Source organism: Panthera tigris, chromosome B4, assembly GCF_018350195.1.
Source record: "Panthera tigris isolate Pti1 chromosome B4, P.tigris_Pti1_mat1.1, whole genome shotgun sequence".
NCBI lineage: Eukaryota > Metazoa > Chordata > Mammalia > Carnivora > Felidae > Panthera > Panthera tigris.
This window is the reverse complement of record NC_056666.1, coordinates 10941951-10966059: the sequence shown is the minus strand read 5'-3', so window position 1 is coordinate 10966059 and position 24109 is coordinate 10941951. Positions and strand designations below refer to the sequence as shown.

The following is a 24109-nucleotide window of genomic DNA, read 5'->3' as shown; positions in this document are numbered from 1 at the left end:
GTGGAGGGAGTATTGGTGTTAGTGTTAAAGGGAGCTCAGGTTTAGGAATCGCTGGGCATGTACTGTCATTATTTCAGTGTTGCTGTTACAAAAGTCTGGATTGTGTCATTTTTTTTAGATGTTATTTTTTTAAAAATCTAGTTGTGAGCCTAAACATTCTCTGCCAATGCTATTTAAAATGAAGAAACACAAGAATTTATTTCTTTAAAAATTTTTTTAAAAATATTTATTTATTAATTTTTTTTTGTTCTTTTTTGTTTTTTGAGAGAGAGAGAGAGAGAGAGAGAGAGAGAGCGAGTCGGGGAGGAGCAGAGAGAGGGAGACACAGAATCTGAAGCAGGCTCCAGGCTCTGAGCTTTCAGCACAGAGCCCAACATGGGGGTCGAACTCATGAACTGGGAGATCATTACCTGAGCTGAAGTCCGACGCTCAACCAAAGGAGCCACCCAGGCACCCCTAATGTTTATTTCTGACAGCGAGACAGAGAAGTTTTGTTGGGAATAAGTATTAGAATGAAAGTATTTTGACTAACTTAGACTTTTTTATTATAGGAACAAATGATGAGAAAGAAGCAAGCAATGCATCTTGATGCAAGATACGTTACAATGGTGGAGAATGCATATTACTACTGCAACCCACCTCCAGCTGAAAAAACAGTGAAAAAGAAACGTCCTCCTCTCCAGGAATATGTCCGGAAACTTTTATACAAGGATCTCTCCAAGGTTACCACTGAGAAGGTAAATCTCATCGAAATTATAAAGTAATAGTAAATTTGAGATTTGTGGGAGTGTTAAGGTTGTGTAATATTCGGGGGCGCCTAGGTGGCTCAGTTGGTTAATCATCCGACTTCAGCACAGGTCATGATTGCTCCGTTCAGAGTTCGAGCCCCACGTCAGGCTCTGTGCTGACAGCCCAGGGCCTAGAGCCTGCTTCTGATTCTCTCTCTCTCTCTCTCTCTCTCTCTCTCTCTCTGCCCCTCCCCTGCTCGTGCTGTCTCTGTCTCTCTCAAAAAGAAACTTAAAAAAAAAAGATTATATAATATTCAAATTTATTCTTCTTCCTCCTAATGATAGTAGTATTAAGAGCAGTGCACTTTCCTTCTATCCATTGCACTAAATTATTTTAGGTCAGGAACATATATTTCAGCTTCCTTAGGTCAGTTTGTTTTATAAATTGCTTCAGTGTTTGACAAAGTATGCATAAGAAATTGAATCAGAGCTGTTAAATTTCAGCACTGAAGTTTAGGAGAGGTAAGATTAGATTCCAAGTTTAATTATGGTTGATTCTATACAAAAGTTCCTAAAATGGAATTCATATGATGATACTTAATATATAGGACTTATGTTTTGTTTTCTTTTATGATTCTTACTCTGAAGTAGCAATTCTTTCCATTTTAATTTTGCTGTTGTTTATGTTTGTAATTACTGCTTTGTCTCTCATATTCTATAATCAGTTTGACTAAATATTTTCCTTCAGTATAAAGGATTATAACTTTGAGTGGGCTTTCGGAGGTCCATGGCCTTCTGAAATTTCATAATTTTGAATGTCTAGGGCTGTTTATATTTTTCTAGAGGGAATGTTTATAGTCTTCCTTAGATTCTTAGCAGGGATCAATTTCCAGAAAAGGTTAAGAACTACTAACCTATTTTCTTTTTCTTTCTTTCTTTCTTTCTTAATTTTATTTTTTTAATTTACATCCAAATTAGCATATAGTGCAACAGTGATTTCAGGAGTAGATTCCCTAATGCCCCTTACCCATTTAGCCCTTCCCCCCACCCACAACCCCTCCAGTAACCCTCTGTTTGTTCTCCGTATTTAAGAGTCTCTTATGTTTTGTTCTCCTCCCTGTTTTTATATTATTTTTGCTTCCCTTCCCTTAAGTTCATCTGTTCTGTGTCTTAAAGTTCTCATGTGAGTGAAGTCATGTGATATTTGTCTTTCTCTAATTTCGCTTAGCATAATACCCTCTACTTCCATCCATGTTGTTGCAAATGGCAAAGTTTCGTTCTTTTTGATTGCCGAGTAATACTCCATTGTATATATGTACCACATCTTTTTTATCCAGTCATCCATCGATGGACATTTGGACTCTTTCCATACTTTGGCTATTGTTGATAGTGCTGCTATAAACATTGGGGTGTATGTGTCCCTTCAAAACAGCACATCTATATCCCTTGGATAAATACCTAGTAGTGCAATTGCTGGGTCGTAGGGTGGGTCTATTTTTTAATTTTTTGAGGAACCTCCATACTGTTTTCCAGAGTGGCTGCACCAGCTTGCATTTCCACCAGCAGTGCAAAAGAGATCCTCTTTCTCTGCATCCTCGCCAACCTCTGTTGTTGACTGAGTTGTTAATGTGAGCCATTCTGACAGGTATAAAGTGGTATCTCATTGTGGTTTTGATTTGTATTTCCCTGATGATGAGTGATGTGGAGCATTTTTTCATGTGTCGGTTGGCCATCTGGAGGTCTTCTTTGGAGAAGTGTCTCTTCATGTCTTTTGCCCATTTTTTCACTGGATTATTTGTTTTTTGGGTATTGCGCTTGATAAGGTCTTTATAAATTTTGGATACTAATCCTTTATCTGATACATCGTTTGCCAAATATCTTCTCCCATTCTGTCGGTTGCCTTTTAGTTTTGCTGATTGTTTCCTTCGCTGTGCAGAAGCTTTTTGTTGATGAGGTCCCAGTAGTTCATTTTTGCTTTTGTTTCCCTTGCCTCTGGAGACGTGTTGAGTAAGAAGTTGCTGTGGCCAAGATCCAAGAGGTTTTTGCCTGCTTTCTCCTCAAGGATTTTGATGGCTTCCTGTCTTACATTTAGGTCTTTCTTCCAATTTTGAGTTTATTTTTGTGTATGGTGTAAGAAAGTGGTCCAGGTTCATTCTTCTGCATGTCGCTGTCCAGTTTTCCCAGCACCACTTGCTGAAGAGACTGTCTTTATTCCATTGGATATTCTTTCCTGCTTCGTCAAAGATTAGTTTTTCATACGTTTGTGGGTCCATATCTGGGTTCTCTATTCTGTTCCATTGATCTGAGTGTCTGGTCTTCTGCCAGTATCATACTGTCTTGATGATTACAGCTGTGTAGTATAGCTTGAAGTCTGGGATTGTGATGCCTCCTGCTTTGGTTTTCTTTTTCAGGATTGCTTTGGCTATTCAGGGTCTTTTCTGGTTCCGTACAAATTTTAGGATTATTTGTTCCAGCTCTGCGAACTAACCTATTTTCTTGATTATTGCAGTTGCCTTGTTAAAAACTTCACATTTAAGTAAGATATGATTGAAGAGAACATTTCAAGGTTAACTCTACAAGTGTGGAACTTTTTTGTTTTTAGGAAAAAAATGTAAAACAAGTTAACTTCTGAACAGAGTAAACCTGGGGGAGAAAAGGCGTACAGTAATACTCATGTTATATATGCGACTTTGGAAATTGGACTCAGCTTTCAGAGAGTCAGAGACAGTACTTGTTTCAAACAATAAGCAATTTGAAAGCTGTTTTAGAATTGGCTAAAAGTTTAAAAAATATAGGTTGCTTTTACAGTTGATAGCATTAACAGTTCCACTGAAGCTGATTAGAGAACATACTAAGTGCTTGAAAGATGGATTGTGGCTGTAGAGTAGAGATGGAAGGAGTGCTTTGCAATCTGCCAGCAGTATCCTTTTTTTTTTTTTTTTTTTTAGAATAAAAATGGAAAGAACTTGATTATGGGTAGAGCTCTGCTCATCTCATTACCAGTAGAGCTTTTGAAATAGTAATGGCTAACTTTTATGCGGTACTTATAATGAGCCAGACACTTCCCTGGGTATCTCACATGTTTTAATTTGTCTAATCTTTACAACAAACTATGAAATAAGTGCTGTTATTTTCCCCCCTTTTGCACATGTGGAAATAGAATGCTGTGTAATGTCAGCCTTGATTTTGTACCCTCCAGTTTAAGTAGTCTTTTAACCAACTGACCTTGGGTTTAATTTACTGGAAATTTTTGATTCATAACAAGTATCAGAGATTATTAACATTAATTATATGCAAAAGAAAATATTATTTTTGGTAAACCTTTATTTTTTTTTAGTGATCTGATTTTAGGAGTGTATGTTATTAGCTTGTATGAAGATCTGGGAACTCTATGAAATTTAGAGACTTTATGTGAATAAATTTAGTGACAAATGTGAGTAAATTTTGCCAATAATTAGAAAAAAATCTCACTTTTCCTATGTCTAAAGTCAAGTGGCTGGTAGAGGATCTCTAAAGTATTTTTCATTTCGAAAATTGTATGACTGCACAGTCAAAATAACTATATTACTGGGTATATGGGAATATTATGTGCTTATGTTAGTAATTGAAACAAAATTCTCTTTATGTAGGTTTTGAGACAGATGCGAAAGTTGCCCTGGCAGGACCAAGAAGTGAAAGACTATGTTATTTGTTGTATGATAAACATCTGGAACGTGAAATATAATAGTATTCATTGTGTAGCCAACCTCTTAGCAGGACTGGTACTCTACCAAGAAGATGTGGGAATCCATGTTGTGGATGGAGTTTTAGAAGATATTCGATTAGGAATGGAGGTACTGAGTACTTTCTTTAAAGGCATCAAATTGGAGTTTGTGGAGAATTTAAACAGCTTTTAAATTTGATTATTGAAAAATAATAATTTGGAAACCTTCCTTTCCTTTCCCGTTATGATGTCAATTTACTATTACTTCTTCAGAGTTAGTGTTTTCTCCAAAAACCCTTTTGTCTCAGATTTCCTGGTCTTGCAGGCTAATGCTGGAGAGTTTTTTGCCTCTTTCTCAAGTTCAGTCAGGCTTTTGAAAGATTGTAGTTTTTTTTATTATTTCTGGGGCACAGTTAGGACTCAAGTGATAGGTGTTTCTAAACCTCTTAATTAGGAGACTTGGTAATCATTCAATAATAATTTCTGTAAACAGTTTTCTGTAAAGAATTTCTGTATGTATATAATTCATGAATTACAGAAAAATTAAGTTTTGGGGGCTTATAGGGAGAATTACATTTTAACTGTTTTGTCAACTCATTTAATGATAGCTTAATACTGAGTTTAGTATTTAACTTGTTCTTTTTGTAAAACATTTTAAACATAGTCATTTCTTAGAGAAAGAATACCTAGTGATGATCACTTTATTTAGAAAAGAAGGAAAGAACCCATTATTTTTTCTGTTTAGTATTCTTTCAGTAATTGATATTATCAAGTGACAGAGGAGAATTTTACCTCTTTTCAAACACATTACTATTCTTTAATGGAAATCTGTGTTTGTTTTTCCTTTAGGTTAATCAGCCTAAATTTAACCAGAGACGTATCAGCAGCGCCAAGTTCTTAGGGGAACTTTATAATTATCGAATGGTGGAATCAGCTGTTATTTTTAGAACTCTTTATTCTTTTACTTCATTTGGTGTTAACCCGGATGGCTCTCCAAGTTCACTAGACCCCCCTGAGCACCTTTTCAGAATTAGGCTAGTGTGCACTATTTTGGATACCTGTGGCCAGTACTTTGACAGAGGTTCTAGTAAACGAAAACTTGATTGCTTCCTTGTATACTTTCAGGTATGTAAACTGAAATACACAGTTTCGCATTTAATGCTTTACTGCGGTTACAAAAATACTAGAGAAGAGATGCTATAGCATTCACATATCACATGTAAGGTGTGCTCATCATTTGATTTACTCCTGCTGCAAGGATGTAGAGATTAAAAAATATATGATGAATTCTATTATATAAACATTCTACTTGCATTGTCACTTTTATAATTGACAGTAATTCATCATTAGTTTGGGAATTATTTTGGTATAGTTTATAAATTTGGTAAAGTAATTTATGGATTATGGTATTTGGTATGGTAATTATGCATTAAATTACTTGTGGTTTTTTTTGTACATCTCATAACATTTTTAACTCATCTATGTTCTGTTTTTAAATCTAAAATTCTTGTTTCTAAAGGATTTAAGGTTTTTTTTTTAGAAAAAACTGTCATTTTTGGAAAATATGTTGTTTTCAACACAGGAAAAAATATTTGTTCATTCATGGTAAATTCTTGGGTTGTACTTTTCATATCTTAATTTTAGTTAATTATGTAAACTTATAATTTAGAGTAAATACAGTATAAATAAAATTCAGATACAAATATGGAGACAGTTCTATAACTTCTATGAAGTTGGTGTTCCAAAAGTTAACTTATAGGTTGGTTGTTTGGAACCTACTCTTTCCCATATAATACAGTGTTATAAATACTGATTAGGGTTAGCTGTTCACTATCAAATTCTCCAGGTGTTACTGAAATAAAGTACCAAAAGTACCATTCAATTCTATATGATCATTCCATTCTGTATAATCTTTTGTTAGTGTTTTCTTCCTTTATTTATTGGTGAAGAAAATAAATCTAAAACTATAATTTTTGAAGTATCAAAACTATCTCCACATAGTGGCTGGTGTTAGATGGGAGGTGAATACTCTCAGGGAAGAGCAGTTTGTTAACTTTGTTCTGCCACCGTACCTGTGCAGTAGAGGACGACATGTCACTCCCTTATTTTCTTAGTTGATAAGCAGAAAATGGGGAGGAGACTTTTGGAAATTTGAGAGTGAGATTGCCTGTTGTATGTAAGGACTATCTTAAGTTGGAGACCATCTGTTTTTGAAAGCCAGAGCTTTGCTACAAAATGTCACCTGTAACTATCATCATCAAAAGTAAACTCTCTTTCAAAAGTGTGTTCCTTATTTGCATTTACTCTGAAAGCCTAGACTGAGAGAAAAAAGCCACTTAGAAATATCCAGGAGCAAAAAGAGACCAAAGTATTTTCCATACTGATTAGTCGGCAGAAATGTGTAGTAGGGTATACCTAGGAAATAACGAGTAAGGAGTGAGTGAGGCCGGGGAGATGAGGGCAGTGTGTTCTCCCAGGACAGAGGATGTACAGTGAAGTATGGGAAAGCCAGATGGAAAGTATCACCTGCAGCAGTGCTTCTACACTTCAATATGAATATGTACCACCTACAGGTATTGTTAAAATGCAGATTGTGATTCATTCGGTCTGGGGTGGGGGCCTCAGATTCTGCATTTCTGACAAGCTCCCACTTGAGGTCCACACTCAAACTGGAAGAGAATGAAAGCACCCAGAAGAATACCTGTTTATATACAAGCAAATTCTTGGGTTGTGCTTTTTAGTTAAACTAAATGTAGGAATTACAAAGTATGAAATCGAATGAAGGAACCAGGCTAGGAGAAGAAAGGAAGGATATCTAAACAGTGCCATATACACAGTGGATGTTCAATGAATGCTTGCTGATTAATGATTTTTTTGTATTTCAGAAACTGTATTTTCAGATACTTTAATTGACCTTTTAAAATTAAAATCAAGGCAGGTAGTATCGAGAAAATGATGAAAATGTATCAAAACTATGGCTTTGAATCTGGTTGTTTTGTAAAATCAGTATTTAAACCTGGTTTGGGAGTGGGGTTTCTGCCTTGTGTCACTACCTAGAAATTTATTTGGTATTTTATTTATGATTTTAACTAGGTAACATCACAATACAGATTATTATTTGAAAGTATTTTGGTTGACAATTTCTTACTGCTAAATTTATTTTTCATTTGTTATCAGCGTTATGTTTGGTGGAAGAAAAGTTTGGAGGTTTGGACAAAAGACCATCCATTTCCTATTGACATAGATTACATGATCAGTGATACACTAGAACTGCTAAGACCAAAGATCAAACTCTGTAATTCTCTGGAAGAATCCATCAGGCAGGTACACGACTTGGAACGAGAATTCTTAATAAAACTAGGTAAGCAACTAATTAAAGAAAATGAAGATGATATTTGGCAGATTGTTTTTAGAATTTGCTTCGTATTATCAGTTTGCTTTTGCATACTTCCTATTTTCAGTGTTGAGTGTTACTTAATAGTGTTAGGTGAGACCTGAGTGGCATATTTGATTTCACTGAATAATCCCAAATTGGAGGAAAGCAGTCATGTAAGTAGGGATGGAAAAAAAAACACAATCCTGTTAGCCTTTCTTAATTTTAGGATTTTTGGTTGCTATAATACAAAGTACTTTTGATTAAAGCATCTCTTATATATACAGTATGTATGTATTTTCAACAAGTATTATTTCCTAAGACAACTTGGGCATGACACTGTAGGGAGGAGTATCTGTTAGAAGTTTGGAACTACCTTGTGGAATTTCAGACCTAATTCCCTGGGAGAGTTGTCTCTTTTTCTAAGGACTAGAGAAAATGTGAGAAATAATGTGGTACAGGAGACTTGGTCTATTTACTTTCTCCACATCCTTCTGCAACTATTCTGGAATAAGAGTTAGCTCTTGAACAGTTCCCACAAGGGACTAAATGAGCTGACTAACTTTGTCAGTGGAAATAACTGGAACGAGGTGTAGTCTTTCAAGTCTTGTTTGCTTGCTAATAGTTCTTAGCATGTTAGCATGTTTTAGTGTAGTCATTTCAAAGTGACATGCTTTTAGGCTATTAAGCTAGTGTTTTATTTCCTCCTAGCACTCAGCACCCGTATGTCTGTCGCCGAAAGATCCTTAAGCTTCACCAGTTACACTAATTGCATAAATTTACTATGTTGCATATATGAAAAACTACTTTTCATGGCAAAGCACTTGTGATTTTTTTTTCCTTTAAAACTGTTTTTCTTATTATATCCAGCATTTTAATAGAATTTCTTTCTCTAAAGATCCGTCTTCCTTTGGAGAATATGATTACAGTTATCTAACTGAGCAGTATTTTTAAAGGTGCTACCGATTGTGTAACTATTGACTTTTCTACCACTCCACCCAGAAGGACATATGTGATTCTTTTGTTCTTTGAACTTTGTCCCAAGTCAGCACTTTTTTTTTCCTTTTCAGATTTCCAGTTGTATAAAATGGTCATTTCAAGCAAAGTACTTATTTATCTACTTATTTATTTCATTTATTTAACATGCTTTAATATAGTTAAGTCTTAGTCTTGTTTCCCAAAAACCTTCATGAATGGTTCTCTCTGTGTAGTGGGCATGAGATAGCACTAGTTTGACACCCAGTTTGATAGCAGCAAAGAGTGTGGTATGCTTTATCCTTTGTAGAGCAAAGGGTTAAATGAAAGGACCGCAAGCTTCTTTTGAGGGGTCTGTTCCTGTTTAGAATATGGCAAGGAAAAAATAGGCCACCATTTGTGAATGAAATTCTAAAGATGATGACAACTGGAATCAATATGCTCCCAAGTCCCATTTTTCTCTTGCTTTAGAGTCTAAATATCAGGAAGAAGATGTACATGAATGAATCTATATTATATTATATAGATTATATTATATATATAATATATTATATAGATTTATATAATATATTTTATATATAATATAATCTATAATATAGATTATATTATATATAATATAATCTATATTATATATTACATATAATCTATAATATAGATTATATTATATTAAATCTGTATTTCCTATTGATAGATAATACAGTATCCTTGATAGTTTTTTTTTGTTTTCAAGCACTTTGTAAATTCTTTATTATTTTAACTTTATAATAACCCGATGTAAACCTAATAGTTAATGAGAAGGCACTACAAAATTCCCTAAGATTTTTAAGTCATTTTTAATATTATTAGAAGTAGTACTTATTCATGGCAGAAATCCTGAAAAATACCGAGAAAACAAAAATTACATATTCCATACATAAGAACAATCATGTGTTAACATTTTTTGGTACATGTTCTATTCTTTTGAAATTTTTCCATGTTTGTAGTTATATTACCGGATTTTTTTTCTACCTAATACTTACGAAATTTCTTCCTGACATGAAATATTTTTCTAAGTCTTAATTTTTTTTTAAATTGGCTATATTCCTTTGTATGAATGTGCCATAATGTATTTAATCTTGTTGTTTGATACTTAGGCTGTTTCCAGTTTTACATTAGTATAAATAACATTTCTGTGTGATTTTTGTGTGCATCTTCGTTTTCTCAAGAAAGACATAGAATTATTGGCTCAGACATTCTCTTCCAGTTTAAGAACAAAAAACAAAGTGGTAATAGGCAATATAATTTAGTCAGGCATGGAAGTTGTAGACTGTATAATAATACAAGGAACAGAAATGAAGGAAACAGAAGTGAAAAAAAAGAAGACTCATGAGTAAATTATAAAGCCAACAGTGTATTTCATAAATGAGAAACAAATTCAGTAGAACAGAATAAAAGGCCTAGAAGCATCCCCAATTAAATATAAACTTATTTAGTGTATAATAAACTAGGAATCTTAAAAAATAGCATAAGGGCAACAGGTTGGCTTATAGGAGGAAAACTGATAGAGAGCCACATCTGATATCCTCAAACTCCAGATGGATTAAGGAGCTAAGTATTTTTAAAAAGTTTAAGAAGATATATGATTATCAAATATTTGGAGGTGTTAATTTTCCCAAATTCTAAAACAATTGAAGAAAGCACACACATGGCCACAGATCTGGGTGCTTAAAGCTTTTATACCATAGAAAAATAACTGAAATTAAAATGAGGACAGTTTGCATGTCAGGTTTGTTGCACTTACATAAAGGGCACAGGCAAATTGGTAATAAATTAGAATATCCCAAAAAATAAATGAACATGATAAGGGAAGGCGGGGAGAGTAAGTGTTCTTACTGAGTGCTGCCTGATGCCAGAAATCAAAGACTGTGCTCTCTCTGACATGTTGAGTATGGGAAGAAATGCTCACTGGGGCGCCTGGGTGGCTCAGTCGGTTGGGCGGCTGACTTCGGCTCAGGTCATGATCTTGCGGTCCGTGAGTTCAAGCCCCACGTCGGGCTCTGTGCTGACAGCTCAGAGCCTGGAGCCTGTTTCAGATTCTGTGTCTCCCTCTCGCTGACCCTCCCCTGTTCATGCTCTGTCTCTCTCTGTCTCAAAAATAAATTAAAAAAACGTTAAAAAAAAAATTAAAAAAAAATTAAAAAAAAAAAAGTTAAAAAAAAAAAAGAGAAATGCTCAACATGTCTAGTAAGCAGAGAAATATAAACTAAAGCAGTCTAAAAGGAAGTATTACAGTTAACTACTATCTCGGTTATGAGCAGGAAAACTGAGGCACCAAACAGCGTTTTATTGTTTGTCTTCTGTATTTTTATCCCTATGTCCTGTGGGTATACATTTTTATTTCATTGTTTATTTTAGATTGACGGTGTCCTCGGGGTCAGCAGTAGGATAGTTCATATATACCGTTTAGTAAATGCAAAATGTATTTATAAATTGCTTTTGAAACTGACTTGCAATGCAAATGCAAATGTGTTAAAAATAGTATGTATTTTTCTTAGAAATTAGTAGGAGTATGACTATCAAAACAAAGTGACTTACAAGTTATAGTTCTTCCCAACCTGCATGTTTTAAATGGCTGTAACAAAAGCGTAAAAATAGCCCGTGCCATGTGAATTTATCAGTACGTGATATTTTTACCGAGAATGTTTAGATTTAGACAGTCGTGGGGTGCCCAGGTGGCTCAGTCGGTTGAGTGTCCCACTCCAGCTCAGGTCATGATCTCACGGTTTCTGAGTTGGAGCTGTGCATTGGACTCACCGCTGTCAGTGTGGAGCCTGCTTCGGATCCTCTGTCCCGCTCTCTCTACCCCTCCCCCGCTCGCTCTCTCAAAAATAAACCTTGAAAGAATAGATTTAGACAGTCGTGACTTTAAATTTTTGCCTTTGATAACTTAATTTTTTTGTTTGTCTGTTTGAAAGAGACAGAGTGCGAGTAGGGGAGGGGCAGAGAGAGAGGGAGAGAGAATCCTAAGCAGGCCCTGCGACGCCAGCGCATAGCCCAGTGCAGGGCTTGCAACCACAAAACCCCGAGATCATGACCCAAGCAGAAACCAAGAGTTGGATGCTTAACTGACCGAGCCACCCAGACACCCCTCTCTTTGATAACTTAGAGAACAGGGGCGCCTGGGTGGTTCAGTCGGTTAAGTGTCCGACTTCGGCTCAGGTCATGATTTCACAGTTGGTGAGTTTGAGCCCCGCGTCGGGCTCTGTGCTGACAGCTCAGAGCCTGGAGCCTGTTTCAGATTCTGTGTCTCCCTCTCTCTCTGCCCCTCCCCTGCTCATTCTCTGTCTCTCTCTGTCTCAAAAATAAATAAACATTAAAAAAAAAAAAAAATTAAAAAAAAAACAACTTAGAGAACAGTCAAATATTGTTTCTTAAAGTCTGTATAAATGAATAAGCAAATAAATAAAATTTATATATGTAAAATCTAAATTTGTATCTGTGAAATCTAGTAAGTGATGAGAAAATAAGTATTTAAGTTAATGGATTCTCATTCTGAGACACCATCTTCTTTTCTCAGCATTAATTTTCCTTTCTCTCTGAGCATTATCCATCTTTTCTTAAATTTGATTTCCAAACTTGAATGTACCTACTTTAATCACTCTGTACACTCATATTTTTGTCAGTTCAGTTAACTTCTTAGACTTAAGACACTGGAATAATTTTTTTTACTTTTATTGGTTAGTTAATTATTGAAACTCTCTGAACTTCAACATTCCTCATAAAATGAAAGAGTTAAATCATTACATGGTTGCTAAAGTTTCTTTTTGCCCTAATCATCTAAGAGTCTGAATAAAGTATTTATTAAACACCTGTGTGTTTATCAATATATGGCCTCTGATAAGTTTTGAATGTATAAAACAAGGTCTTTGTAGTGAAGAGTCTTATAATCTGATGTCATGTTTTATGAAATCTTAGAAAAAATACTACATGGTGTATTCTTAGATGAAAAGTGCCATGAGAAATTCTCCAAGAGCTTTAGGAGCAGATAGGAGGAAGAGTAATAGATTCAGGTACTCATTATGTGTATTCAGGAAGTAAAATTTAGACTGAACTTAGAGAATGTATAGGACTTGAAAGTACATAGTGAAGGATACTCTGCATTGAGAAGAGTATCTGATGAACAAGATTGCAAGATAGTATGCTTTGTGACAGAAGAGGCCCAGCTATAGGAGAAGGCTAGAGAGAGACAAGGGGAAAGTCAGATCAGATGAGGCATCTTGAAAGTAGAGAGAGTCGTTTGGAATTCCATTGTTAACTAAGAATTGACTAGGCAGTGAGATGTGACTGAACATAGGAGGTGGGAGCAAATTCAAGCCCAGGGGTTCCCTTAGGAGGAGAATGCTATTACTGAGGGAAAAAAATTAAGCACTTTGGTGACACGCCTTTGGCTCCTTCCCTTAGTCTTAATTTGCAGACATTCAAATTGATAGCCAAATGTGATTTCTCTTACATGGTTGAGGCGGCATTTTATGTGCTAGTACTTTTTGACATGTTCATCTGAGATGGAGATAAACAGAAGCTGGAAAAAAAGTACACATATATTATTTGTGTGTGTGTGTGTACATATTATATATGTATTTATATATATATATATATATATATGTTGGTTCATATATATAATGTATCATTGATTTTTTTGTTGAAATGAAGGTCTCTTTAGTTTGTAAAATGTTTCTCAAAATAATTTTAAATTGTATTCTTGTTTTACTATTCTGAGAAAATGGCTTTTGAGTCACTTTAATACATACTTCTAAATTAAGTGGTATAATATTGAAAATGTATCCTTTTTTATATACTTCTTCACTTTCTCCTCATTTCAAGGCCTAGTAAATGATAAAGATTCAAAAGAGTCTATGACGGAAGGAGAAAATCTTGAAGAGGATGAAGAAGAAGAAGAAGGAGGAGCTGAAACAGAAGAACAATCTGGAAATGAAAGTGAAGTAAATGACCCAGAAGAAGAGGTGATGACTTTTATTTATAGCAAATAGGTACATTTGTACAAGAGTATCTTGATTATTTGAGCCAAGATTTCCTTGAATGCATAAAATAAGATCTCCTTCCAACCTGCAAACTCTGAAAGTTTCCTGAGAAAGTAGATATAAATGATAAAAATTTAGAACTGGAATGTTTCTGTAATTGGTTTCCATATAATAGGTAGACATTACATTGTTCTTTTAAAAAATGAGGTTGTTGTAGAAACATTCAACCATATAATTTAAATTGGATTATTAAGTATTTTATAATAATAGAAGGAAATGAGTGTATCAGACCAATCTTATGGCTGCCTTTGGATTTTGCTACTACACCAGTTAGATAAACAGAATCTAATAAATTAAACAGCCTTAGTAAATGTGACTTCAAAGAGTGACTTGCGGGGCCCCTGGGGGGCTCAGTCGGTCGGGTGGCCAACTCAGCTCAGGTCACGATCTTGTGGTCTGTGAGTTCGAGCCCCGCGTCGAGCTCTGTGCTGACAGCTCGGAGCCTGGAGCCTGCTTCAGATTCTGTGTCTCCCTCTCTCTCTGTCCCTCCCCACTCATGCTCTGTCTTTCTTTGTCTCTCAAAAATAAATAAATATTTAAAAAAAAAAAAGTGACTTGCTTTCCTATAAATTCCTCATTTGAAGAATTGGGATGTATTACATTTTCTTCACTAAATACATTTCCTCCTTTTAAAAAGTGAACTTGATAATTTTGAAAATTGTATCTTTAAAAAAAAAAATGTGTATTTATCTATTTTGAGAGAGAGAGAGTTTGAACAGGGGAGGGGCAGAGAGAGAGGGAGAGAGAGAATCCCAAGCAGGCACCACGCTGTCAGTGGCAGCCAGACATGGGGCTGGATCTTATAAACCGTGAGATCATGACCTGAGCCTAAATCAAGAGTCTGATGCTCAACCAGCTGAGCCACCCAGGCTGAAAGTTGTATGATTTTTAACCATTGCTTACTTTTCCAATTGCAGTTGAATATCATACATGATACAGTGTGTTTGCTAAGTGGAAAAAAACACAGTGTTCGGTCGGCATTGCATGAGCCTTGTCTGGGAGCAAAAGTGAGAGAGATGTGGTTTAATAAGTGAAGTTGCATAGTTTGCTTCTCCTCCCACTCAAGACCACCCTCTCCCATGGTTGCTCTCTGAGCATAGGGAGAACATTGTTAAAGAGAGAAAGCGGGTTGATTAATAGCAGTGAATAAGAAATTCTGCAACCGCTTGTTTCAGCTGAGAAAGAAAAGGGCTGGAGTTCACTCTTCAGACAAATTGTGCTCTTTGTTTTCATCTTGGTCCTCACTCCTTCAAGCTCCGCGTGGCATTTTGAAGTTCTCCCCAGCAGCTAACAACCAGAATATTTCCTCTTTAATATCAGCTACATAAATTAAAAATGACTTTCAAGATTAAGTAAATGTTCTTGTAAAATTTGAATTTTCTTTAGCATTTATACAATTTAGCAGGTTAAATACAAGATTTATCATTATAATAGCAATAATATTTATCGAGCATTCATTGTTCATAGTCACTTTTTTAAACACTGTATTTACATTACCATTTCTCATACCACCCTGTGAGGTAGGTGAGAAAATAAGGGACAAATAGGTGAATTTGCCCAAGATCTCAGAGTAGTAAGTGGTGAGCCAGTATTTGAACTCAGACGGTGTGACTGGTGCTGTGCTGACCCCTCCTGCTCTCCTTAGCCAGCTTAGATTTTGCAGTCCGTTCACTTCCAGATCCCACAGGTTATTATGTCAGTGTATAATAGGGATTAGGACAATGGGATTCTTGTCCAGCCTTTCGGTTTCAAAAGTTAATTAATCCATTGTGTTTGCCTGAGTTATAAAAAATAAAGGGTAAGGAGAAAAAGTTAATGCATTTTATTTTATTTTTTTTAATTTTGAAAGAGCACAGGCAGGGGAGGGGCAGAGAGAGAGGGAGAGACAGAATCCCAAGCAGGCTCCATGCTGTCAGCGCGGAGCCCCACTTGGGGCTCAATCCCACAAACCGTGAGATCATCACCTGAGCCAAAATCGAGAGTCGGATGCTCAACTGACTGAGCCACCCAGGCACCCCAATGCATTTTAATTTAAGTGTTAAGAAATGATTAATTTTTTTCCAAGGGCAAATTTAAGAGCATCTCTATTGCAAATTTGGTTGTGAATTACAGACTTATGTTAAAAAAAAAAAAAAGTTAATGCATTTGAAAAAAAGTAAATGCATTTCTGTACATTCCCAGAGTATTTCCACTTTAGAAACTCTATAAGTTTCCAGATACCAGTATAGTAAATTATAATACACTATTTGGATTTTTAAAATTGTTATGTTATTTCTCATTCACATTCATTGTCTTGGCAGAATGAGAAGATGCTGGATTTAGCATAGTCTTTTTTTACACTTACAGAACCAAGTGAGAGTGAGTTATGTTGTTGGAAGTGAAAGGCTGCACAGATGGGGCACAACTGTGTGCTTTTGTATGTGTCTGCCCTTTTGAAATATCCTTTGGGGTTCTGTTAGTCTTCTGTTTGAAAGGAAATCTGGCTGATCGAAGAGGAGGTGGGGGCATTGACAAGAGAGGATGGGGAGAAGTGGTGAGGGGGAGTAGAATGTCTAGCTCCTGCTTAATAGGCAGTGTGTCCTTGGGCAAGTCACTTCCGAGCCTTAGTTTGTTCATGTATAACAATGGGGCGTGAGGTCTTATCCTGCCTTCTTAGAACTGGATAAAGCAAACAAAATGAAGTATGTGAGAACACCTTATAGGCTGTGGTGCTCTGTACAGTGTAGTGCTTTATAAATCTACTGTCCTTGCTTTCCACTGCTAACCAGGCTAAATTTGAACTATTTACTGACGTTCATTCCAGAGTTAGTTGAGTATTAAAGAACTACTATGAGAAACTCAGTCTCAAAACAGCCAGGGAGGAGGAATAACACAAAAGGTTCAGGAAGCTCATTCCTTTTGGAATTCAAGGAAAAGAGTTTCTACAAAGGATCTTTGTATTATTAGATCGGTGGAAGATAGTGAAATGGGTTTTCGGCTACTGGTGTGCATTAGTTTTCAGCTAATGTTGCCAGCTGACTTTGCCCTAAATTGTAGGCAAACCACATAAAAGGCTGGAACTTGAGAATAATGAACAATTATACAGAAATTTTTAAATCTTTTTAAGTAATGTAAAATATAGTAACCCTTTTCAAAATGTTTTAATCTTCTAATGTTATATAATTTCAGGAGGGTTCTGATAATGATGATGATGAGGGCGAGGAAGAAGAGGAAGAGAATACCGATTACCTTACAGATTCAAATAAAGAGAATGAAACAGATGAAGAAAATACTGTATGTATGGCTGAAAATTTGCTTTTGAGGTCACACAATATTTTCATTAGTATTTCAGTTTTAGCCACTGAAGTTGTGTTTCTTGTGATTACTGAAAAATATTCTTTTGGAAATTCATTTCAATTTGTTTTCCTATCTAAGTACCTTACTGTATTAACAGGTTTTTTTAAACATGTAGTGTTACACATTTTACTCACTTGTTCCTTGAGTTATGTTGAGCAAGTTATCCATACAAAAGACTCTGCCATCCAAAACTCTGGTTACAATTTGTGGTCTGATTTCTTGTTTTGTTTTAATAAGGAGGTAATGATTAAGGGAGGTGGACTTAAGCATGTACCTTGTGTGGAAGATGAGGACTTCATTCAAGCTCTGGATAAAATGATGCTGGAAAACCTTCAGGTACGAGCGGTTCCCCTATTCCAGAGGGTCCTCTCCCTACAGGATACTGCAGCCCATTCAGTTGTGGTGGTTACAGGGGTCTCTACAGCTTAACATTTGCCTCTGCAGCAACAGTACAGTTTGCGTCTGCCAGTACTTCTTATACTTTTCCTGATGTGCACATTTCTCTGGGATACACTGGGGGGAAAATGTAGTTAATGTAGGACTTTGAACAGAGTAATTTCATTGTACCAGTCTGCCTTTTTTCTCTGAAGTCCTATCTCTGTTGCTAAGACCTTTTACTTATAGTTTGTTTACAATTCAAACTTGGCCAAAGATCAGTATTTGGGGAAATTTAATACACTAAATTATTAAGCTTGATTTAAAATTTGAATAACTTGTCTATAAATATTTAGAGGAATATTGGTTATTTGATGTTTAAAGAAATTTTGTTTAATGTATTCTTGACATTAATACACTGGATTTTATAAAAAGCTCCATCTTCCCAGTGATATAGAATAATTATGAATAAACAAAATAGCTAGGAAACTTCTGGAAGCTGGCAGGTAAGATACTCAGTAAGACAATAAAACATTTTAAACACACAGTAATAGATTGGCACAAGAATAAATGGATTAATGAAATAGGAAAGTCCAAAATCGACCTAAAACATGACAATTTAATAATATGGCAAAGACAACACTGCAAGTCAATTGAGGGAAAATGTATTATTCAATGGATTGTCAGTAAAAATAAAGCTGGATTTCTATTTTATATCCACACCGGAATTAACTGCAAACTTATCAGAAATCTTAATAATTGTGGAGACTGTTGATTATTGCATTAAGACTTCACCTTCTTCATACAGTGCTGTCAGACACTATTAGTATTGCTACATTTCAGTTAAAGCCACAGTAAGGCCACAAGAGTAGTAGTGGCGTAGTCTGTTTTCAGCCATCTTGCCCTATTGCTTTCTAGCCCAGAATGCCATGAGAAATGCCAGACCAGAAACAGACTGTATAATGCAGGGTAACGGCTGTATTATATCAGCAGGTCCCACACCGGTGAGGACAAATGAATGACCCAGGGTTTTTTTTGTTGTTGATTGAAACAATAAAGTCATGCTAGAGCTCACTGATAATCAAAAGATAAGCAGATTAAGAAGAACCTTTTTATCAGATCATCAGATACTAAGATGCGAAAAGTGATACTACCCATTGTGGTTAAGTATGGGTAAATATCTGTATTTGGAATATGTAAATCAGTCCATCTTTTTTAGAGAGAAACTTAGTAAACCTAGCAAATAGGCATGGCTTTTGATCTAAAAGTCCACCCTTAACTAATTTTCACCCAAGTATATGAAGTTAAATATATAAAGATGTCATACTGTAATGGGGAAATAGGTTTAGTAGAGAACCAATTATATAAATAAGAGAATATCCATATAATTAGCTCTGTATATACTCAACACAAAGATGCCCATTATATAGAATCAAAAAGAAGAAAAACGTATATAGTGAAGAACAGTATGCATAGATGGAGCTTGTGTGTACATGTGTGTTACTAATATTTTCAAGAAAAATGTGGAGAACACGCCCCATTGATACTGGTTGTTGTTCCTTGAAGCGTGGTGAGGGAGGGGTTGGTATGGAGACACTGGCTGATGCATTTTTGTATTTAAATAATTTACAAAGAGAATATGTTCATTTTATAATCAGAAAAAAAGTTAATTTACAAATAAAGATTGATCTAACATGATCCTTTGAAATTTTAAGTAAAAAAGTCTTTGTAAATCTTATGAATCTGGGAGAGCGTCAAGCAAATTCTACAAATTGGAACTTATAAACAATAAGACCTTACCCCTTTATTACCATTTTATTTGATTTAGGTCTCTTGCAAATATGGAGCCTATATCAAAGGCCATTTAAATTGTGGTAAAGCATTTTCAAAACCTTCGTGGCCTGTTAGCATTACCTGCTTAGATTTGAAGAATTACATTCAGCTCTTTCCTCATTTGTGCTCCATTCAGCAAATACAGAAAATTACGTGCAGTTTCCAAAATGCACCATGCTGTTTCATGTCCTTGCTTTTGGACCTGTCCTCCCCTTCGTAAACTCCCTCTGTATCCCCCAGACTGCTCTGCTGCCATCTGCTTACAAGAAGTCTTATGAAGCCTTAAAGATATTCTCAGACGTCCCAGTTTTGTTTAGTCTTTTGTGAAGTTTCAGCATCCACCCACTCCTAGCCAGGCCTATATAGTCACTTCACCCCAACACAGGTTATACATGACTTGGATGAATTGTGATTAATTTATTTCTCTATCCTAATTAACAGTTTTTGAGCTCTTTGAGGATAGAGACTGTCTTTTTAGTATTAGTATCTCAAGTAATAAGCCCAACGCACAAGTCTTCACTGAAGGTTTGTTTAAATAATTGATTAATAAATCCAGTGTCAATCTTGAAAACTTGATATTAACAAACAAAGTTAATCTGAACAGTAATAGATTCCATTCATTCCTAAATATTAATTGAGCACCTGCAGTATTTAAAACACCACTAGGGTATTTAAAACACCAGGGAAAGGGTATTCAGTGCCGAACCCCACCAGTCTGGTGGAGGATTGTCACAGAGAAGCAGACACTTGTGACACATGAGAAGTACGAAGGAAGATATGTGGTGCGGGTATGCACTTCAGGAGCATGCGGAGTCAGGAGAACCTACAGCATTGTGTGTTTGAGCTGCACCGGTAAACAGAGCCAGTCACTGGGGACTTGCACAGGTCTTCCCAGCCATACGTAAGAGGTGGGGGCAGAGGAGGGGGCGCCTCTGTCTCAGCTGCCCGTCAGGTTACTTTGGCTCTAATGATGATTGTGTTTTAAGAAATAATGGCACTGAATGAATTGTTCAGTTTATGTTTACATATATCCCTGTGTACGTTGGAGTATTTATATTTTTTCATTTCTATCTTTAAGCAACGAAGTGGCGAATCTGTTAAAGTGCACCAACTTGATGTTGCTATTCCTTTGCATCTCAAAAGCCAGCTGAGGAAAGGGCCACCACTCGGTGGTGGGGAGGGAGAGGCGGAGTCTGCAGACACTATGCCCTTTGTCATGTTAACAAGAAAAGGCAATAAACAACAGGTAAGAAACTGGCCACCACAGGTGATTGTTACTTATCAAGTGTAAGCAATAACTTTGTTTTATAGGTTGTAAGTTATGTTTTGCCTATAAGAGGAGAAGAGTTGGAAACATGTAAAGTATTCAGTGGTAGGGGCGCCTGGGTGGCTCAGTTGGTTAAGCATCCAACTTCATCTCAGGTCATGATCTCACGATTCATGAGTTCAAGCCCTGCGTTGGGCTCTGTGCCACAGTTTGGAGCCTGGAGCCACTTCAGATTCTGTCTCCTTCTCTGTTCCTCCCCTGCTCGCACTCACTCTCTCTCTCTCTCTCTCTCTCTCTCTCTCTCACACACACACAAATAAAGATTAAAAATAAATAAAGTATTCAGTGTAGAAGTAATTTTATTTTTTATTATGTATAGAAGACACAGCTGACTTCTTTTGAATGTATTTTTTTTCTAAAATTTTTTTGTTAACGTTTATTCATTTTTGAGAGACAGAGAGAGACTGAGCGCAAACGGGTGGGGCAGAGAGAGAGGGAGACACAGAATCTGAAGCAGGATCCAGGCTCTGAGCTGTTAGCACAGAGCCTGATGCAGGGCTCAAACTCATGAACCGCGAGGTCATGACCCGAGCTGAAGCCAGACATTTAACTGACTGAGCCACCAGGCACTCCATTGAATGGATATTTTTTATTTCTTTCTTTCTTTTTATTTATTCTTTAAAAGGAAAGGACATTTAAATTTTGAATTCATATGTATTTGTTAGAATATATAAATCCCTTGACTTTCAGGAGGAAGGTTTCATAAGTAAACTCAGGGTGGGAAAGGAAAGGAGGGTGATGACAGATACATCTCAAGAAAATGTTCCGTGGTTAAGATTTTTCTTGAAAATCATTGTTTTTGACCCCTAATCCTTCTCCATTCTCCTTATACTGCTTCCTCCTTGTTTCCCATGTCTTACAGATGGCCCTCAAAATCATTTCCCTGACCACTAAGCTGTTAGTTTAGGGATTCATACTTTGGTTCATACATTCATTCATCAAATATTATTGAGCATCTCGTATGTGCCAAATACTGTTCTAGGTGCTGAGGCTATGGTGATAAATAAAAGTCCCTGCCCTTGTGAGCTCACATCTTGCTAAGGTTGACAAATGTATTTGTAAGGAGTGAAAAATACTATGAAGAAAATAAAGCCCAACTCTCAGACTCAACTCTAGGATATATCACATATTACTAATTCTCTAAGAGTTTTTTCACATTTCAACATTTCTGAAATCAAGCTGCCTCTTAGCGTTTATAACTGGCAGCATTTTTTTCTGTTTTAGTGATGTGTGATATAATGGTGTATCTTACAATTAATGGACCGTCAGATTCTACGAAATATGGCAGCCACCACAACTTAGAGACGAGTTGAATGCCTGGCTTCCATATTCATTCACACAGTCACATAACAGGTAATTGTTGTTCACTTGCTGTGTACCAGGCACTGCCCCGGGTGCAGAAAGTACAACTGTCACTAGAGTTCCTTCTCTCTTGGGAGCTTTCATTCTGGTGCTGGGAGGCAAACAGTGAAGAAATACGTAATGTCAGGTTGGGGGGAATGCTCGGAAGGAAAATAAAATAAAAAAGAGGCTAGAGAGAGATTGGAATGGGAGGTGCGGAGCCTGCTGTTCTGGGACGATCAGCAGGTCCTCTAATGAGATGCCGTCTGTGATGGACGGGATAGTCTGTTCCCTCCGGCAACACAGCCTCCACGAGATGATGCCCAAATTAATTTTTATCTTTGCTTTTGTCAGGTAATTTCTTACATGCTCAGAGGATCAGAGTTGTGCGGGGTACATTATTTTGTTATACTGCAAGTAAATCTTGAGATATAAAAACTGTACACCAATTAGAATCCTGGAAGGGAGGACCAGAAAAGACTTTCCATCGTGTTGTATGTGAAGTTAACCTTGGCTCAGGCTCAGAGCACTGCTGTGTCTTCAGACATTGCCTTCATGATTCCTTTCCAGCCGTAGCCTTTCCTCCATTGCGGCCTCTGGGGTTAGTTCTCAGGAGAGCTCTGCCCTCACCCACCCTCAGGCCAGGGGTGAGCTCTGGCATGTCCTCAGTCCCGATCCTCCACTGAGTCCCTAGAAAAATAAGGGCGGGGTGGGAGGAGGGTTTGATCCAGACCCTAAACTGAGCTTTGCAAAACCGCGAGTTCATCATGGTTCCTAGGATTCTCCAAGCCCAGAGTTTCTGCTTTTCTTTTCTAGGGACTGCATTGCTCTCTGAGCTTCGCTTTTCTGTTTCAGTCATTACCTTTTAGATCTGCTTCATTCTCTCTTTTCTTTAAAAGCTCTCAGCCCCTCCCTGACCCCATCACCAAATGTTCTTGGCATGAAAGAGAGGGGTTTTTCATTGTGAAGGGCCGTACCTGACAACCTCAGGTAGCTGTCCCTTGGTTACCATTTCTGTAGCGCTGCTGGACATTTGTATTGCTGGCATACTTCTCAAACACTTTTTCTTATCTGAAAGGGGGCTTAGGAATATCTTTCTGTGAAGATCAAATCACACAAAGGAAATAATTTGTTTTCTTCGTTTGTCCCTCCTTTTTGTGAGGCACATGTGAAAATTCATTTTAACTTTGTCAACTCGTATACCCCATTTGACCTTTTTAGAACATGTAGGCATAAATTAAACCACAGCCTACCTAAGAAACTCCTGAGCTTTGAAAAATAAATTCATTTCAGCAGTCCTGAATTCTATCAAGCAAAGTAAGACTATGTGTTTATTTTGTAGAAGGAATATTTTTGCTTTAAAGTAGATAAATTATATACTGTAGAACCCAAATAACTATACAAAATGAAGAGTGGAAGTTCTTATTTCTTAAAATGTGAAAGTCTGTTTAATTTTTAAGGAAACGTTTTTATTGAACTTTATTAAAAAATATTAGCAAGCATGAAATGAGAGCTCAGAGTACTTGGTTTTGAAGTAAATTTTCAACTCATAAACTTTATTTGGAATTTTGGAAAATGTTCAGTTTCAGGAACATTATTTGAAGAAACATCACTGGTATTTTGTGGTCTGAAAAAGAAAGTTATTTTGTTCTGATTTTTATTTCTTTATTTAACTTTTGGGTGTTAGCCCTTCTGGTGCAACGGTTTTTCTAGAAATGTGAAATGTTTTGCCTTATAGGAATCTTTAATTTCTAAGTCAAAGATCTCTTTGTGTACCAGATTTGTGCTCAGAAATAACTTTCTTCTGTAGTCATTAGGAAAATAAAAACTTGCACCAATTAAATGAGTAGTTAAAAACAAAGAGGATAATGCTATTCATAATTTCTTTCTTTCTAGATTTAAATATTTATGAAATAGAGTAATGAATTGAAATAAAATATTTTGATCATTAAAACAAGTTTTAATGTAATAGGAGCATTGTATTATGTTTTAAAGAGCTTTTTTTGATTGCTTTAAACAAGTATACATTATGTTATAGCT

General features: G+C 36.2%; 1 protein-coding gene across 2 annotated transcripts in view; it reads left to right on the top strand.

Moving 5' to 3' along the window:
* The window catches only part of UPF2 (UPF2 regulator of nonsense mediated mRNA decay), a 110563-nt gene that overhangs the window by 71382 nt on the left and 15072 nt on the right, over window positions 1-24109 (top strand). For both annotated transcript variants that reach the window (XM_042991039.1, XM_042991040.1), the window contains exons 12-19: window positions 552-737; window positions 4358-4561; window positions 5281-5556; window positions 7609-7792; window positions 13640-13779; window positions 17026-17130; window positions 17431-17529; window positions 20480-20647. In XM_042991039.1, the coding sequence (XP_042846973.1) occupies window positions 552-737; window positions 4358-4561; window positions 5281-5556; window positions 7609-7792; window positions 13640-13779; window positions 17026-17130; window positions 17431-17529; window positions 20480-20647 (1362 nt within the window). The remainder of the gene's footprint in view (window positions 1-551; window positions 738-4357; window positions 4562-5280; window positions 5557-7608; window positions 7793-13639; window positions 13780-17025; window positions 17131-17430; window positions 17530-20479; window positions 20648-24109) is intronic.